Below are 20,266 nucleotides of genomic sequence, written 5' to 3' on the forward strand. Positions count from 1 at the left end.
TCAGTATGCTTTTATTATCTGTAACTATCAAGAAAGTTTATTTATTTTCTAAATGTCATCTCCTACTCCACAATTTCTAAGTGTTAGCTTTAATTGCCAAATAATCACTGTCCTTAATACTTCACCATACCTATCAGTAAAATGCTATATAAAAGACAGTTTCAAATGTAATGACAAAACCTGTTTTCACAGTATTGATTATTCCTCATCCTTAATCTAGCTGACTTATGGGACACAGCCATTACATTGCTCCAACCAACCAACTCTACAAACCTTAACAGCAAATATTTAGAAATCAAGCCTAACAACCTATCACCACTTGTATAAAATATTGCTCACAATATCTAAAAGAGAAGCTGATGTTAAAAAAGGGATAATTAGTAGAGCATATAAAATATTGCACAATAATTATAGGAATCAATCAGATGCAGTTAGAAAGTAGTGGGAAGAAAGATTGGATATGCAATTCTCAAAGAAGCAATGGGATGATATATCTATGGCTCCCAAATATGCAACAAAGTACAAAGGATTTAGGATCTTTGCTTGGAAGTGTTTGCATAGGTATTTATATAATACAAGCAGGCTCCAGAGGACTTTTCCTCAGGCAGATTGCACATGTTGGAGGTGTGATAGGTAAGAAATAAGTAACTAGGAACATATTTTTGTGGAGTGCAATGAGTTGACAGAGTTTAAACATTCCCTACAGACTACTGTGCCAGATGTGATGCCCCAACACTGGCCCAGTAATCAGGGAGCCTCATTCCTTACCCCTGGCAACAGTAGGTAATGTACACACTGGGAGGATGACAAGTACACACACAGTAAAGTGCAATTTCCATTAAGAGCACACAGAGATCACAGTCAGACTGGGGCTGGTTTCTCCCTCTTTCTCCTGATCCCCAGTAAGACTTCCCACTAGCACAGCTATAGAGTTGAGATCTCAGCTGAGTGGCGAAGCTAAGACCTTCAGCACCCTCTCTGTCCAACTAGTGCTTCATGTCCCTGCCCAAGTAGTTGAAACACACACGCTTTGAGATTTGATTTATATACAAACACACGCACACACACACACACACACACACACACACACACACACACACACACACACACACACACACACACACACACACACACACACACCTGGGGAAAACTGGCATATATTTACTAGCTGTGGCCCTTCTACCTAGACTATAAGGTATTTCCAGCTGCCACCAGCCACTACTTATCAGCTACTTAAGGCCCTTAGCAAAGGGTGTCCAATCCTACTGTGTAATGCTACTATTAATCCAAATGGTAGTCTGACAGCTCTTTGCTAACACTCTTCAAAAGAAACCTTGAAGAATGGATGGGAAACAGAAAGTTTACCCCGGGGATCACTTCAATGGCTCTGCTGGACAGAGGCACATGGAACTAATCTAAGGGGGAGGCAAAAGCCAACACATTCTGGCTAGGCTTATAAATGCCTTCGGGCAGATAGACTAGTACCTACCTATGAACCTATGAACCAAGAGCAAGGCTATTTAGGAGTGGCCTGTACAGTGTCACGAAATACATATGCAAGTATGCTAAGAGCTTAAATATCTCTAAACAGACCAGCCACAATTCAAAGGTTTGGATATATTTAACAATAAATAATAAAAGAACAAGGAAATACTCAATAAATCAACACAGTAACTTCTGAGTTCAAAATCACAGGAAATATTTTAAAACAACATTGCAGGACAGTCTCAAATAAATAAAGAAAACATCTAAGCTATACTTTACTATACTCCTATCTGAATCTGAAAAGAGTTATTATGCCCTAAAAAGCTTACTTACAAGGCAAGTGCAGATGTAGTGATGATGAGTGGATGTTCCCAGGTCAAAGACAAAATACAAAATGCTCAGTCTCTCTCTGAGAGAGTTCTTAAATTAATATCAAATATTACTGCTGGGTTAGATTGGATGACATCACTTTTTGTCACCTGACTTCAGTTTCCAAGCTAAACCCCTTTTGTCAGAAATGACCAGAATTTAATATCTCTGTGTGAAAAATACATATTTCTCAGATGTTTGCTCACATCTGTGCAGCTGCTAGGAAGTCATAAAGCAGCAAAACACTTCTGCATCTCAAACCTAGTAATTACTTCTCTTCCAAGACAATACAAAAACTTCTAGCTCTAGACATTGTGTCTGCTACACTGAAACTGAGAGATAACTTTTATAGCACAATTGTAAAGCAATTTAATTTCAACTTATTTTCTTAAAGTTTTGCAATTTAACTCTGTATGTTTCAGTTTCTACTATTAAAACATACACATTTGCGGAGGTATATAGTTTATATACATTTCTGTTCTTTTCCAGTGTGGTATACTGTGGACACATCCTTGAAGCTCAGTACTGTACAAACCCTGTTCAACACATAACTTCTGTACCAGTAGTTTAATATACACATAACATATAGTTCTAAAACATTTGGTAACACAAGCAATAGCATCATGCTGGTATTCACAAATGACATATAACAAGTCACAAAATTCCGGATAGCTGGGCTGGCAATGTGACACCAGAAATACTGGGTGAAAAAATTGGGGTAAGTAAGGAAATTATTTTTTTGAGCTGTGATACAGCATTGGAATTGCCTAGACATAGTAAGGCCTTGCTGAGTTTAATTCTGGTGGCTGCCACAAAAGCAATTACTAGAAAATGGAAATCAAAGTCTAAACCAAATGTACTAGAAGTAGTGAATATAGTAATATAGATAAAAAAACTTTAAGTTGAATCTTTAGAAAAGGGTAGAAGAAAATTACATGGAAAAAATGGGAATTGTGGGAACAATACATGCAGAATAATGTTTTGGTAGACAAATTAGGTTTAAAGGAAGGCAGGAATCAGATGAGCTATGTAATGTTTGACAGACAACTACTTTGTAAATTTTAAGTGGTGTATAATGTTTGCAACTAAAAATATGTCAGAATGGTTTCTTTTCATTTATATATATATATATATATATATATGCAATTGTCTATGTTGTTATTAAAAATTCAATAAATATGTTTCTTGTTTTATATATTACATATATATATATATATATATATATATATATATATATATATATATATATATATATATATATATATATATATATATATATCATCATCATCATCTTATTTCAGCTGTTCCCGTTAGGGGTCACCACAGCGGATCACCTGTTTCCATTTCTTCCTGTCCTCTGCATCTTGCTCTGTCACACCAACCACCTGCATGTCCTGTCCTCTCTCTCAACACATCTATAAACCTTATCTTAGGCCTTCCTCTTTTACTGTTACCTAGTAGCTTCATCCTTAGCATCTTTTTCCCAATATACTCCACATCCCTTCTCAGCACATGTCCAAACCAACGTAATCTTGCCTCTCTGGCTTTGTCTCCAAACCTTCCAACCTGGCTGACCCTCTAATATACTTATTCCTAATCCTGTCCACCCTTGTCACACCCAGTGCAAATCTTAACATCTTTAACTCTGCCACATCCAGCTCAAACTCCTGCCTTTTTGTCAATGCCATTGTCTCCAACCCATATAACATAGCTGGTCTCGCTACCCTCTTGTAGACCTTCCCTTTCATTCTTACAGGTACTCGTCTGTCACAAATCACTCCTGACACTCTTCTCCACCCACTCCATCCTGCCTGTACTCTCTTCTTCACCTCTCTTCCACACTCACCGTTACTCCGAACTATTGACCCCAAGTATTTAAACTCATCCACCTTCGCCACCTCTACTCCTTGCATCCTCACCATTCCTCTATCCTCCCTCTCATTCACACACATATATTCTGTCTTAGTCCTGCTGACCTTCATTCCTCTTCTCTCTAGAGCATATCTCCATCTCTCCAGGGTCTCCTCCACCTGTTCTCTACTCTCACTACAGATCACAATGTCATCTGCAAACATCATAGTCCATGGGGACTCCTGTCTGATCTCGCCTGTCAACCTGTCCATCACCATTGCAAATAAGAAAGGGCTCAGAGCTGATCCTTGATGTAACCCCACCTCCACCTTAAACGCATCCATCACTCCCACCCCAGACCTCACCGCTGTCACACTACCCTCATACATATCCTGTACCACTCTTACATACTTCTCTGACACTCCTGACTTCCTCATACAATACCACAACTCCTCTCTAGGCACCCTGTCATATGCTTTCTCCAGGTCTAACAAAACACAATGCAACTCCTTCTGACATTCTCTGTACTTCTCCATCAACACTCTCAGAGCAAACATCGCATCTGTAGTGCTCTTTCCTGGCATGAAACCATACTGCTGTTTACTAATCATCACATCCCTTCTTAACCTAGCTTCAACTACTCTTTCACATAACTTCATGCTGTGACTGATCAATTTAATCCCTCTGTAGTTACTGCAGCTCTGCACATCACCCTTATTCTTAAAAATCGGTACCAAAACACTTTTTCTCCATTCCTCAGACATCCTCTCACTTTCCAAGATTTCATTAAACAATCTGGTTAAAAGTTCCACTGCCATTTCACCTAAACACATGCTTCCACAGGTATGTCATCTGGGCCAACAGCCTTTCCATTCTTCATTCTCTTCATAGCTATCCTTACTTCCTCCTTGCTAATCCATTGTACTTCATGATTCCCTATCCCTACATCATCCTCTCATTCTCTTCATTCATCAACCCCTCAAAGTACTCTTTCCATCTCCTCAACACACTCTCCTCACTTGTGAGTATGTTTCCCTCATTATCCTTTATCACCTTTACCTGTTGCACATCTTTCCTAGCTTGGTCCCTCTGTCTAGCCAATCGGTACAGGTCCTTTTCTCCCTCCTTAGTGTCCAACCTTTCATACAACTCTTCATATGCCTTATCCTTAGCCTTTGCCACCTCTCTCTTTGCCATGCACCTCATCTCCTTATACTCCTGTCTACTTTCTTCATTTCTCTGACAATCCCACTTCTTCTTTGCTAACCTCTTTGCCTGTATAGTCTTCTGTACTTCCTCATTCCATATATATATTACCCACCACTTTCCAGACCACAGTACTACAAAGACAGCATCTGATGAGCATATGCCCTTTTGTCTTAATGCAAAGCAATTTCTACATATTCCTGAGTAATTGGCCAGGTGAAAAAAATGGAGGCAGTGTTGTGCAGCTAGTAAGGAAAATGCTAAAATAATACAAACATTATTAGGTAAAAAATCCTGTAACAGAGTTCCCATGTTGCTTGTAACTTAAGTACTCAATAGGCAGCCACATAACGTTACTTGTACCTTTTTACTACATTCTGTATCTTTTTTGAAAACACCATACTGGACACACACACAGTTCCACAGATGCAACATAATAACAATAATGCTGATCTTCTGGGACAAAAAAGGTCAACCAGTTTATGTTTATAAATCATTTTACTCAGCTAAATAGATCTCCCACTAATCCAACCCCTCAACCATCAAAAGTCCTCTTCTCAATTTACCTATAACTAACTTCCAGCATAGTTGTAAAACCTTTACCTGTCTCCCTAATACCCACAGCTATCACCTCTCCATGCAAACATTTCTTTCATATAAAGCCCCTAAAAGCAAGCCAATAAATATCACTTCAAGAACCTTTTCTAAAGCCAAAGAGTGCATGTTCAGCAAATCTTAGACAGTCTAGCTTGGTCAGATCTACAGTGAAACACAAGACACAACCCAAACCTTATCAATATGTAACACTCTTATCATTGCTAAACAGTTCCCAATCAATATTTAACACTGTTATCATTCCTATTATTGATAAACACTTTGCAACTACACAAAATGGTTGAAAAGGCAGTGCTGTCTTTGTGTAACTCCTACTCTTAAACAGCTTATGAAAGCTAAAAGCAAGGAGTCAAACTAAAAATCAGTACAAATTCCTTTCTTCACATTACTTTTCTCTCTCTTTTAGGCAGACATATAAACAGGAATATTAAACAGGTTAAATATATGCACATTAGAACTATGTAATCTTAGATGGTTTCAAAACTCTGGCCATTCTGGAAGTTATTAAAGAAATGACTTTCTTCTTTAAAACCATACCATAACTCTGCCCCAAGCATGGACCCTTTCAGTCTTCAGAGATTCAGAGCATTGACATCCTCCAGAGCCTTCTCACTCCCATAATGCTATTAACTGACAACTGCCCTCAAAACCTCCTCATTCTCCTCAAACAAATCCTGTATTGCACTGGAACTCCTCCATCATTTGATTTCTAGGCACAGTTCTACAAGACACTTTAAAAGGCAACTTAAGAAAATATATATGATAACAAACTCAAACCAAAATGGAATCAACAATGTCTTCAGGATAACCATTTCATCCATAGATAAAACTCAGACACAAATATTCAACCTTACATTGACAAAGGGAATAGTCTCCTCAGTTTAAGTATTCTTTAATTATCTCCATTATTAAAAATTCCTTCCTCCCTGTGACATACAATGTCTAATCACAAAAATATTTGAAAAAGCAATTTACAATCAGCTTTTGGTAACATCAGCAAAGATGGTCTTTTAACCAATGCCTAGCAGACCAGGAGACTGGCTACCATGTACACTATAAGCAATAAAAAATTACATTTCAGAGGAAAAGTACTGCCTTTCTGAAAGTACTTTTATCAGTCTCAGTCTCAGTAGCACATTATAAATAGGGTTAATTGTTTTTGAAAAGTTAAATTGATTTTAGGACCACCTTAAATCAAAGAACCTTCAAAGTACAGACAGGTAACCAGCTTTCAATGAAGGTGTCTTCTCAACAGCCATATTCTAAAGATCAATGCATTATCCTATTCTTTTTTTTTCTTTAATCATAAATGATATTTCTGGCATTATTCCTTCTGCCATCTATTACAGTATATGCAAATGACATATTATTGGTTGTATTCCTCCTGTCATTCATTAAGCTGTATGCAGATGACATTCTTCCTCATATATCAGGAACCTCTACAGTGTAAATTCCAAAACAGCTATAAAAAATTTCCAGTCTACTTTTTTGTTAGTTTTCTCACAACCACATGACACTTAGTACTGCTAGAACTGCTACTGCATTTTTCGAAGCATCTAACAAACAATCAAAAGTAGCCCCTTAACAACATCAATCCTAAATGGCAGCTTGGTATTCCACAATAAATACCTGCACCTCGTGATGTATTGTATTCTTTCAGTTAAATTCTATTCTGAGCTATTTACAAAAAAATTGAACAAACAACTACAATCTGTTACTGTACTTTTAACCACTACACCTTTTGATCGTGGTGTGCACAAACTATTCAAGTACTTATCCTGTGTCTCAAACACAGCTCCTGATCATAACCCTTAATGAATCCTATAATACTAAGTTCTTACAAAAAGGGCAAACAGTTAACTGTGTATTTATCAAACTAGCTCCAAGAAATGAACACCACTGTGATGTCCTTAAAAAAGCAAAACTGGTTCCACATCCAGTAAGAGCCACACTAATCATGTCCACTTATCTTTAAGATACTGAGCAATAAATACTGACCTTTTGTTCTTAATAAACTGTTAAAGTCTCTACATACTACCTTAGCACACAAGCTGAAACATACTTGCTCTATAGAGACTACACCTTCTGTCTTGCAGTTGGAAAGAAGAGCTTTTCTGAAATAGCTCCAGCCAATTGAAACCATTTCTCTCTGCAGATATCAAAAAAGATAGCAGCTATTTAGAGCAAAACTCGTAAGATACCTAAAATACACCTAAACCTACTCTCTAGACAAAAACACACCTACAATACCCATAAAAATCTTTAATAATCATCAAATTGTAACAGACATATCTTTATCATCATTTGAAACACAATACTTGTAAACAGGTGCATACATCGTTAAACTGTAAATGCCAGTCATTGCTTAGCACATGGTAATGTCCTCCTGTTACAATGTCAATTGAAGTGTATATAAGTTGAAGAGTACCTGTTATATAGAAGCAACAATATGGTAAAACTATATTTGTTCATAAGTAAAGGTAGTGATTTAACATTTCAACTTATATCATACAAATTAGGAGCCCTAAGCTGATCTTTATTTTTCATCACAAGTATGTACAAGCCTTTTATACGTCATGCTATCACATTGCTGTATCCATTTGAATGCATCTGTTTGATTATTTTAAGCCTTTATTATATGGAATTTGATTATATTAGGCCTTTATTATATGAATCTGCTATACATGGCTGTGCTTGTCTCAGTGCTGGCTTGTGACTAAAAATGGTCCTAAGACCAGTCTAATAAGTCACTTAACAAAGACAAATAAACAAATATAATGTATTTGTAACTTAAGTACTTATTGCCAGGATCATAGATGAAAATGGTTATTAAACATGAATTAATAAAATTAATTAAATGAATGAATAAATAAACGAGGAAACAGGCAATCCTTCAAGGGTATTCCCACATCCTATTTCTTTTCTTTTTCCCTGCCCCTCTCTCTACCCATCCCAGGCTTGTCCTCTGGTTGCTCCCCAGTTTCCTCTTCTGCCTATTCCTTAAATCCCCCAGTTGTTCCTTTTCTGACATTCCCAAATGTGACTCATCACTGGCTGAATCATCTGACACCTTGAGATATCTACTTCCTGGTAAACAATGTTTACAGCCTGGGAAGCAAGAAAGGTTATAGGAATTATGGGCAAGGAACCAGAAGCCATCATTAATGCAGCAATCCATCAAGATCTCTAGTTATGGCAGCATCTTCGATAATAATGTCAATGTACGTGGTGCATGCAAGACATGACTTCTAGTAATTTAGCCAAAAAATAAGTAAAATGTGCTCAGAGCTAATTAAAATAAATGAAACACTGAAGAAGTATATCAATTCAAGTAACAAAAGGCTGGAAAAAATGTAAGAATATTTAAACGTATATTCAGATGTGCTGACAAAACTGCAAAAATCAGCGGTCCAAATAGAGAAGCCTGGCTGAGTGTGACACTACTCAAGAAAAGATGTTTCAAAAAATTGTAGAATTAGAGGATACAGCACATAGGGAAAACCTGAGATTTTCTGCTGTACCACAGAAACTAGAAGGAAAAGACTGTATTAATTTTATGAAACCACAAATAAGCAACTGGACTGGTATTCCACAGTAGGAACTGTTACTTGAAAGGGCACACTGTGCATGTGCTCCAAACCTTGGGAAAACAGCCAAGACCTTGGGAGGGTGGCCTAATGGTTAAGGTGTTTGCCTTACAAACACACAGTGCAGGGATTGAGTCTCACAAAGGATGATTAGCTATTAGCTTGGCTTCTGCCGTTTAGTTGGGAGGGGGGTTGGGAGGTTGGTTAAGGGTTTTGTCTGTACACAAGGCAGGTGGGGGGTTTGAGTCTCATAAGGGATAATTGGCTAGGCTTAAAATGGCTCGCAAGGGCAGTTAGCCTAGTACTAATCTATGATTTCTATGATTTCTATGATTTCAAATGATTTCAAAAATAGTAAAGATACAATTATATCAGCAGAAAGAGCTGATTCTGGCAAAACTGTGGCAAAAGGACAAAGTCCTAAAAGTTGGAGACAGTAGTGTGTTTAGTGGAAACTGTACACCAGGCAGAAGAGAAGTAAAATTATTCAAACAATCAGGGAATGTCAAGAAGCAGGTATGAGATTCAAGCTATTGTATCTAGCTATCTTCAGAATGTTTTTCCTGGAGAGTCAAAGTCATTTTTGATGCAGAACTTGCTAAGGAGAAAAATACAAAAGTTTGTCCAAAAAAGTGAGCTATTAAAGAAGAGATTCTGCTTCTTAATTTTCTGGTTATAAAGTTCATAGAGAGGTTATGCCAGTGAAACCTCTTCCAGTGTTCCAAAGAAAAGCATATGAGAGACAGAAAAAAAAACACAGAAGTTAGCTTGATGAACCAGAAGTACATTGGAAATGAACCAGACACTGGATTTGGAAGATGGGCAGTCAACAGCAATTCAAAAATGAATGAATAAATATGGGATTACAAAGCATCAATTACATTTGAGAAATATGATGGAAAATGTAGACTTGGAAATATTGGACTTCTTTTAGTTTGTTAAACTTGTAGGGACTCCAGAGCATATGCTCTACTTCATGTCATTAATGTTTGGAAGAACATTAAGGCGAGGATACAGGGAAGGAAGAGGAAAGGTGTAACTGTAAGTAAAACAATTTTTGTTCTTATCAGTAATTTTATAAAACATGCATGCTATAAAGTAAAGCTTTTTCAATTGTTTTCATGTGTAATAAGGATACTAATGAAAACAGGTACCCCTTTTTTCCTTATTTTTTCTTCTTGTTTAGTTTTAAGAAGTGTAGGCAATACAATTTAAAAAGAGAAGGAAGCCTGGCAAAAGAGCATGATATAAGCAAAATTGATAGACTTTTTCTTGCTTTTGCTTAGGGGGATGACTGGATTATGGCTGTTGGCTTGATCTAATAAGTATTAAGGGAAAACAGTAAATAAAAGAACACTGAATATAAAGAAAAACACTCATCTAGCAAATAAATATTCACAGTGCAACATGAGAAGTTTGTAGCAGAAAGCAACTGTGTATTGGGCTGTCACATTTCTGTGAAGACAATTTGATAAAGGGGCACTCAAAATAGAATACTTCTTTCTTTCAATAGCTAGGAGATATTGTTTTCTGAAAGCATTCCAGCTGTTTTCTTCATCTGGGAGAGAAATAAAGATAAAACCAAATCAGACAGCACTTAATGTATGCAAAAGCACAGGCTGTACCATGCATCTTAACATGCATAACCTTCATTACAGGTCAATTCAAGCCTGTGAGTGTGGCTGTCAGTCTGGGATAATTGTTATTATTATGAGTGTTAAACTTCATTATTTGTAGATGTATATAGTTTTCTATGTTTGTATTAAGTTATTGGGTTCTGACATGTTTTTTTAGGGGTTTCTTTAAAACAAAAAGTCTTGTAGATGTGATATATAGATTCAAATGGATATTACAAGAAGCAACTTTATAAAAATCAACTTGCCAAACATTGGTGTATGCATGTAACTCAAAAGCTGAAACTAGATATTACAAAAAGTTATTATACATAACAAGTGGGAATAATAACTTCTTATCACAATGACAACACTTTCCATATTATCTTTAAATTTGAATGGTCTCACAATATATACAAAAAGAAAGAGTAGTGTACTATATTAAAAATGCAGAGAGCAAATAGCTATTCTACAGGAGAAACATTTGGAAAGAACTGAGCATGTGACTTTGATAAAGAAAGGAATTTAGAATTATTCAGTGGACTATCTGGGGCAAAGAAAAAGGGGAGTACTTATATTAATTGCAAGAGGAATATCACTAGTGATAGAAGGGGGAAATATAATAATGGTAGATTTGTAGGGACTACTGGCAAGGGAGGAGGATTATGCTGGCATGTATTTATATTTTACCTAAAATTGCTATAACAGAGCTTAAGAAAACTCTGGGAGAAATAATCAGCTTTCAGCAGGGAATATTACTTATAAGTGGGGACTGCAATTTGATTTGCAACAGTGAAGATGTATCTGGGGGACCTAGAAGGGAAAATATAACAAAAGAGGGTAGATTTTTTAAGAAATGTTTGAAAATATTTGATAAGGAAGTTGGGAAATAAGCAGTAGGAGTTCAGAGAGAATGTACATATTATTCCCAAGGTACAAACAGTGGGCTCAGCTAGACAGAAATTATATTTCACAGGAACATGCATTTAATTGAAAGTTTTTATATGCACCCTATACCTATTTCAGATCATTTGCCAATAATAACTAAAATAAAAATGCAGGGTAATGAAATAAAAATGAGACACTAGCACTTCCCCACCTATCTGTTAGACAGAGAGGAATTTAAGGAATGGGTAGTGGAAATGATTCAAGGATTATTAGGGAAGATAGAAATTTCTTCTGAATATATAGCTAGAGAGTGGGGTAAAATTAAAGTGAAGTTTAAAAATAGGGTGAAAGTAAAAGAAAAAGAGATATGGTTACGAAGTAACAATAATTATTTAGAGAGATTTACAAAAGTTAAGATATTGCAGAATAGGGGAAATATTACAGAACAAGAAGTGACACAATTGCTGAGTTCTAAAGAGAAAATAAGGGACTACATTGATAATATGCATGAGTTTGGAAAAATTGCTGTGAAGCAACTGTTTTTTGATAATAACTCCAGAGCACAAAACTTTTAGCACATTGGCGCAGGCAACACAAAGTAGAAAGGTTGTTGCCAAGCTTAGGGAACATATAACATGGAAAATGACTAGAGATCCTATAGAGGTATTAGATATTTTTAGACATTTTTTGAAAATCTGTATAAAGCAGAAAAATGTGGACCTCAAGAAAAAGTACAAATGAAAATGTTTATGATAAAGTTAAATATGCCAAGGTTAAAGGCAGATAAAGCTCAATTACTAAAAGTGAGGATAGGAGGTAATGAGATAAAAATGGTGATGTATAACCAATCTACAGGAATGTCTCCAGGAATAGATGGTGTTTCTGTGGAAGTTTGGAAGCTAGGAGGGAAGAAAGTGATAAGGATATGGAGGGGCTTGTTTAACTATTTTAAAAGGAGGAGAAGCACCAACATCCTGGAAGAAAGAGGTGGTGACTGTAATACCCAAGGATGGTAAAGAACATCAGATCTAGATTCATATAGGCACATTTTGATTCTAAACCCTGATTATATGGTGTTTGTGTCTATTATGGATAAACAAATGGCAAAAGAGATACCAAAACTGATAGATATAGATCAATGTGGTTTTGTGAAGGGGATGCAAACATTTGACAACATTAATAAAACAATGATGATACAGAGAAAAACAGAATATAAGAAAATACTACTGTTGTTGGTGGGTTGTGATACAGAGAAAGCATTCAACAGAGTAAGCTGGAATTTTATGTGTAGGGCAATAGAAGCAACTGCATTCCCTGATAAAATACTAAAGTTGATTTCTAGGATATATGAGGAATCAGGGGTGACAATTAAAGTTGAGGCTTCCCCTCTGATATGTTCTGTTTGAACAGATGAACCAGGGAGGGTATCCATTTTTTCCATTTTTTATTTGTGTTATATTTAGAACTATTGACAAAGAAAATAAGAGACTCAGAAATTCAAAGATATACTTGGCTTGGTAATCAAGAACAATTGGCTTTATTTGCAGATTATATTATTTTATATCTAATAAAACCAGAAAAACACATTTCAGTGTTGTGGAACATTATGAGACAGTTTCAAGTCTTTTTGAGATACAAAATTAATGAAGATAAAACAAAGGCAATAGATATAAACTATGTACCCACACATGAACTGGTTCAGCAATACCCATATTTATGTGGACATGATAAAATGAAGTACTTAGGAGTATGGATTAAAAATGCTTCTGTTATGGCAGCTAAGGTTGCGTGGGAAGAGACTAAATAAAAGATAATACACAAACTGAGAAATCTGAAGCTCTGCTTTATGGAGATGGATAGTAAGATACAAGCAGTGAAAATGTTTAGTCCCTTTAATTTTATAGACAGGTCAGGTATATTTTATCAACCAGAAGAGATACTGTGGATAGCAATTAATAAAGAGAGGAAGGATTTTATCTTAGAGGAGAAGTGGGCAGGAGTCAAGTAGGATAAGATGATCCTTCCAGTAGAACAAGGTGGTTTGGGATTACCTGATTTGAAGGTGTATTTCAGAGCTACACCGTTTAGGCTCCTATACAGATCACAAGCAGTAAGCTATAATTCAAAGTGGAAAGGGATAGTGATGAACCAGAGGGAAGCTCAAGAAACAAGGAAAGACAAGGAATTTTGGATGCAGATCCTTAAGGAAAATAATAACCATATAGAATATTTTTTTTGTAAAGTTGCAGACAGTATTCTAAGAAATAAGCCAACATGAGAATGAAGAAAAGAAATTTTGAACATAGGAATGACTACAATTAGGAGTACAGATAATATCCAAGAGGGGGGGCTGAAATTTACTGGAGAAAAATGGCAAAGGAACCAAGGTATTGGGACCAAATAATTAGAGAAAGAAAGGTAATAGAATGGGAAGAGGGTAAGAATTCATTTAAACTGCAAGCTCGACACTGCTTTCAAAATACAGGCAAAAAGAAAGAAATAGGGGGATCCTAAGTGAAAGACCAGCATTGGTAGAGTTGTTAGTAGAATCTAGAACATAAACTGTTATTAAAAAAAGATAGTTAGTAGGGCATATACAATATTGCATGATAACTATAACCAATCAGAGGAGGTTAGAAAGGATTGGGAAGGGAGACAGGATAAACAATTCACAAATAAATAATGGGATGATATATGTATGGCTCCCAAATATGTAACTAAGTCTAGGGGATTTAGGATATTTTCTTGGAAATATTTGCATAGGTATTTTTATACCCCAAGTAGACTCCAAAGAATTTTTCCTCAGGTGGAATGAATTGGGGGTGTGAGAGGGAAGAAAGAAGCAAATTGAGAACATATTTTTAGGAGTGTAATGAAATGGAAGATTTTAAAAAATTCCCGCAGTCTACTCTGTCAGAAATATTGAGTGAGCAAACTGGTGTAACTAAAGAAATAATTTTTTTATCTGTGATACAGAATCAGATTGTCTAGCCATAGTAAGGCCTTGCTGAGTTTAATTATGGTGGCTGCCAAAAAAGCAATTACTAGAAAATGAAAATCAAAGTCCAAACCAACTGTATTAGAAGTAGTGGACATAGTAACAAAGATAAAAGAACTGGAAGTGGGATCTTTAGAAAAGGGTAGGAGCAAATTACATACAAAAATGGGATTCATGGGAACAGTGCATGCAGAATAATGTTTTGGGGAGGAATGAGGTATAAGGAAAGGTAGGAATTGAATGAGCTATGCAATGTTTGACTGCCAATACTTGTATATATTATAAGTGATGTATAATGGTTGCAACTGAAAATATGTTAGTATGGTTTGTTTTCATTTATATAATTGTATGATTGCCTGTGCCATAAGTGATAGCTCAATAAAGATGTTTCTTTTTAAAAGAGAGAGAGAGAGAGAAGACCAGTGGCTGCTTCATCCTATCCTTCCCAGCTAACTCTACCTTTATCTAGTTCTTTGCTAATCATTAGTGTGAATCATTCATGATTTGCTGTTTTTAGTCATGTCATCAGGTTGAAAAATAATGTAAACAGTGCTATATAAGAGATTTGTGTAAACATTTTGCCATGTAACATTGCGTTTGCTACTTGACTCTTGAGTTTAAATTTGCTTACTTTATGTAATTGTGTAGCAGTCTATTTAACCTAAGTAGTGGCCAGAAAGGGTATTTGGATCATTATCTTACCCAGTTAAAAATAGATAAATACTTATGACAAGGACACAGCCAGTTTCTGAAAATGACACGTTGTGAGCTGCTCGCCTGAGGTCCCTCCCCACTTCTGAATGCTGCACCTTATGACAGTTTGTGACAAGAAATCAGACATTGGTTGGCAACCTGCTCTGTCATGCAGTAACATCTTGTTGCATCTTTAAGGCCTTGCTATTCAGGAATTCCTTTAAAAAATATTCTATATCCAGTTTATGATATTTCATATTGTCTGTTTAACCACTGCAAAAAAAAAATCAGGCTAATTTCCAAATGTTTTTCCAGTCCGATGTTTATGTAAAAATCTGAATGCTGACATGTTGCATATTTTTTTGTTTTTCCCGTTTATAGCTTATTAACTCAGTTTTCATCTTACATTCATAAGTATCTCAAAGCCTAGAAACTTTCTGATCAATGTAAGAGAAAATGTAGTGACTGAAAAGGAGTTTGGAAAACACTTTTTCAAACTGTTCATGTACCGTGCTCTCATTGTTTTTGCAGCTTTTTATTTGTTATTTAGAAATGACTGGAATTCTTTATATATTTTAAACAAATCACATAGGCTGATAATCTTTTAGATGTTCAAAGGCAGTTAACTGTGCCTTATATTTCACAGCTTAAATATGGTTTGCCCTGGTTTAATTTCTCCAAGTATGTCTGGCAGTATAAGTCAGTCATGCATATATTTTTTACCAAAACATAAGCAATGCTACCTAACTTTGTCAGTATATATAGTGCTGGACAAACTAACCTAGTTTAAATACAACTACTAATTCATAAGGTTTATATTTTGATTAATAATATTTTGTATTATCCTTTAAGTTTCTGAATATAATATATTTTGTAATGGCACTGTCTACTTTCTTTTCGACAGTAGATCAGATTGGGCATGATAAATTTGACCTTTTCCTAATGATGTCTGCTTATGAAGTGGCTTTCAGTAGTCCTTGGAGGCGTTTCTATAGCTCTGTTATGGCATGCAGATTAGAGGAGCAAACCTGCTCATTGCATGGTGGGATTTGGGCTAATAGCAGATATTATCATTGTGGCTAGAGTATTAGGTAGCTGCTGTATCCCACCTCTGCCTGTATGATATGCTAACAGTCATCTTGATTTTATTCCTTAAGACATTATAGTATCGTTCAAAAGAAAAGCACCACAACTGACTGCATTTTGAGCAAAGAGGTCACTGTATTCAAAATTATGCTGTGTTATCTTTTATCAGCTTAGAAAGAAAAAAAAGTCCATTCCTAACCATGTTATTTCTGTTTTTCTTTCCTCTCTTTTTCTTTAATTAAGGATGACCTCCCAAAATTTATTCCTGGACCTGGTGGGAGAATGGGACCTGGATACAGTGTGGTGGACGGACGTAGTGGGCAAACATTAATAACCTCAACAACTGACTATTATGCAGCTGGTGGCAGACAGCTTCATCCCCCAGTGCCCCTTCAAAAACCAGGGGAAAAAGGCAGGACTGCTGCAGGAGGCGGAGCTGGACAGCACGGTGGCTCTGGTGGCAGTGCTGGTGATGCTGGTGGTGTTGCTGGTCAGGATGAAGCAGGTCAAGGTGAGTGTGGAGGCTATCCCTTAGCTCATCATAAAAGGGTGTAAAGTTTCAGTCAAATACATACATCTGTAGTCAGATAGAAGTAAAGCAGGTTAATGTAAAAAAATAGGATTTTATTATATTCACATTGCTTTATTACTGACAGTTATTAATTTTAAAGACAGCCTTGCAGTCCTTGTAGGCTGTTCTTTGAAACTATGTTTTCACTGTGACTAGTGGTGATAGGAAGGCTCATTTTTTGTTTTAAGAGTTTGCTGACGGAGGTGGAATAGTTTAATTCTCACGAGTCCATGACATAAAGGATACTCGCTAAATGTTAGTCTATGTCACTTCAATGGTTAATAGAACAACAGATTTTGTAGCATAAAACATTTCTGAAGAATAAGCAGTAAGAGGCTATCACGCCTGGCATTAGTGACTGACTGTAATCGCCTGTGATTTACAAGAGACAATGCTAATGTAAGAGGCAAAATCAGGGGCCTTCTATAAAACTGGTTGCAGTTGAGAGGTATGTAGGTATATCTGAGTGTGTGTGTGTGTGTTTGTGTGTGTGCGTGTGTGTGTGTGTGTGTGTGTGTGCGTGTGTGTGTGTGTGTGTGTCTGTTTGATAAAGTGGATGAGAGGGATGTTTATGCCAACACACTACATGAGTACCAGTGGCGATTACCACAGGAAAGTGCTGAGTAACACTAGTACTAACACCACACAGTTCAGAGACATGTATATTAACCAGTAATGAGGTGTTTCTTCATTTGGGTAAACATGTCTCTGAATCACATTTACAATGATCATGGGGTGGTTTCATCAGAAAAAGCTTTCTGATTTTTTTCCTGTATATTTTAGCACCAATTAGATTCATTTGTGTGGCATTTTTCTTTCTTGAGTGACTCTGAGGTAGCTGTAAAATACAATTCTACATAGGTTCATAGGTAGGTACTAGGCTATCTGCCCAAAGGCATTTATAAGCCTAGCTGGAATGTGTTGGCTTTCGCTGCCCCCTTAGATTAGTTCCCTGTGCCTCTGTCCAGCAGAGCCATTGAAGTGATCCCTGGGGTAAACTTTCTGTTTCCCATCCACTCATCAAGGTTTCTCTTGAAGAGGGTTAGCGAGGAGTTCTGCCTAATGTAGATTGGAATCTTGTTCCAGAGCATGGGAAGTCTCTGGGACAGGAATCTATCCCTCTAGCACGTCCTATTTATTGTTGTGGTGAGGTTTAGATCCCTGGAGCATGTGGCTCGAGGGGATATGGTTTTCTTTAGGTGGAGCATGTCCATCAATTCTGGGTTGTACATGGCCTTGTATGTCAGGCAGAGATCACCTCTGAGTAGGCAGTATGCAACCGAGTACAGCTGGAGTTTCTTCAGTCGAGCTGCATAGGGCATCGGCTTGAGGCCAGTGATCCTCTTGGTGAGATACTTCTGTGGTCTTTCCAGTTGTTGCAGGTGTCTTGTAAGGTACATCCCAAATGGGGCATTGTACTCTATGATGGGTCTGATGAGTGATGTGTAGAGGGGCCCAATGACCTCTTTCGATCTGGATGCAAACCCTTTTGTGATTAGGTGGGCTACATAGAAGGATTTTCTAACCACTTTGGCAATGTGATTATCAAAGGAGAGGTTACTATCTACTTGGGTCCCCAGATCCCTTATTACATCTTCCATATTTAGGGGGCTACCACCTATGTGGTAGTTTGTGGGTACTTTGTTTTTTCCAAAGGGGATGACTATGTAATTTTTGGCATTTAGCCTGAGACCATGGTTTTGACACCAGGTATCTGTCTCAGTGAGACCCTTTTAGAGGATGTCTGTGTCAGCCACAGAGTCAATTATAGCCCCTAGTTTGCAGTCGTCTGCAAACTTGGTGAGCCATAGTCCTCCTGTGCTTGCCTGTACCTCTGAGAAGTATATGCTGAACAGGAGGGGTCCTAGGACTGAGCCCTGGGGGACGCCACTTGTAACAGGTTTACAGTCAGACCTAGCTCCTGCAACTCTTACCATGTGGGTTCTGTCCGTGAGCCAGTTGGCAACTCATCTCATGATGTAGGGGTTTATGTTCAGGCTGGTGAGCTTGTCTATAATACCTGAGTGGGGAATAGTGTCGAAGGCCTTTGCGAGGTCTAGGTAGGCTGTGTGGACCACCTTTTCCTCATCTATAGCCTTGGTAACTGTCTCAAAGAAGTCCACCAGGTTTAGGAGGCATGATCTGCCCTTAACAAAGCCGAACTGGGTTGGGTCCAGTGTTTGGAGGTTTCCAATGTCTCTGTTAATGAGATCCATGATGATGCGTTCCATAGCTTTGCAGACCAAGCTAGTCAGGCTTATAGGGCGATAGTTCCCGGGGTCCGTTGTGGCTCCACCTTTGTGGAGTGGAATAACCATTGCTGTGCGCCACTCTGTGGTCGTGTAGCCTGTGGAGAGGCTGCATTTAAACAGTGTGTTTAGGTGAGGGGTTAGTTCATCTTTGAGCTCATGTAGGAAGCAGCCTGGGACACTGTCTGGTCCCATTGATGCTGTGTTTTTGGCTTTGGAAAGGGCTGTTTTAACCTGAGTGTCTGTGGTTTCAGGGGAACTACATTCTTCTGGTATAGTTATGGGCCCTTTTGGGGGTGAGAAGGGGGTGAAGTTTGCACTGAACCTGTCTGCCAGGATATTGGCTATATCGGTCAGTTCAGTGTATTTTGTGCCATTCTGCACTAACTCCGAGCAGATATGAGAATTGCCACTTAGATTCTTGACATAGCTAAAGAATGCCTTGTGGTTATCTTTGGAGTCCATGGCAATTTTTCTTTCGAAGCTAGCCTTGGATGATTTTATGAGGGAACGTAGTTTCTTGCTGATACTGATCAGGGATGTCTTCCCTTCTTGGGATTTTACTCTTTTCTGTACTAGTTTCCTCCTTCTATTGTATAGCTTGTTTATGGCAGGGGTCCACCAGACTGGTTTCCTTTTCTTGGAGGTGTTAGTCTTGGTTTTGTTTGGGATAGCACGAGCCATGCATTCGTGTAGGTGCCCGTAGAGTGCATTAGTAAAGGATTTTGCAGCTTGGATAGCATTATCCTTTAGCATGGGGGCTTTGAAACTTCCCACATCGGTCTTAAGTAATGTGAAGTTTGCTTTGGAAAAGTTTTTGATGGTGGTTTCTTTGACCGGGGGTGGTGACGGAATGTGGATATCCAGAGTGATTAGTTTATGGTCAGATCTAATCAGTGAGGGGTTGACCTCCAATGTGGAACACCGGTTGCCCATGTTGGTGATGACCAGGCCCAATATGTTGTCATCTCTGGTGGGGCTGTTAACCAGTTGATCCAGGGCATTTGAGTTTATAAATTCTAGGAAATGTTGGGCTAGGGAGCTCGTACTTGAAT

At 37.5% G+C, this 20,266-nt stretch overlaps 1 protein-coding gene across 1 annotated transcript in view; it reads left to right on the top strand.

The window, feature by feature from the left end:
* Positions 1-20,266, top strand: part of MYOZ1 (myozenin 1) — a 250,276-nt gene that overhangs the window by 103,867 nt on the left and 126,143 nt on the right. The window contains exon 4 of the mRNA XM_044056202.1: positions 16,635-16,902. Coding sequence (XP_043912137.1) covers positions 16,635-16,902 — 268 coding nt within the window. The remainder of the gene's footprint in view (positions 1-16,634; positions 16,903-20,266) is intronic.

This window comes from Protopterus annectens, chromosome 14.part0 (assembly GCF_019279795.1).
Source record: "Protopterus annectens isolate FY-2018-M chromosome 14.part0, PAN1.0, whole genome shotgun sequence".
Classification (NCBI taxonomy): Eukaryota; Metazoa; Chordata; order Ceratodontiformes; family Protopteridae; genus Protopterus; species Protopterus annectens.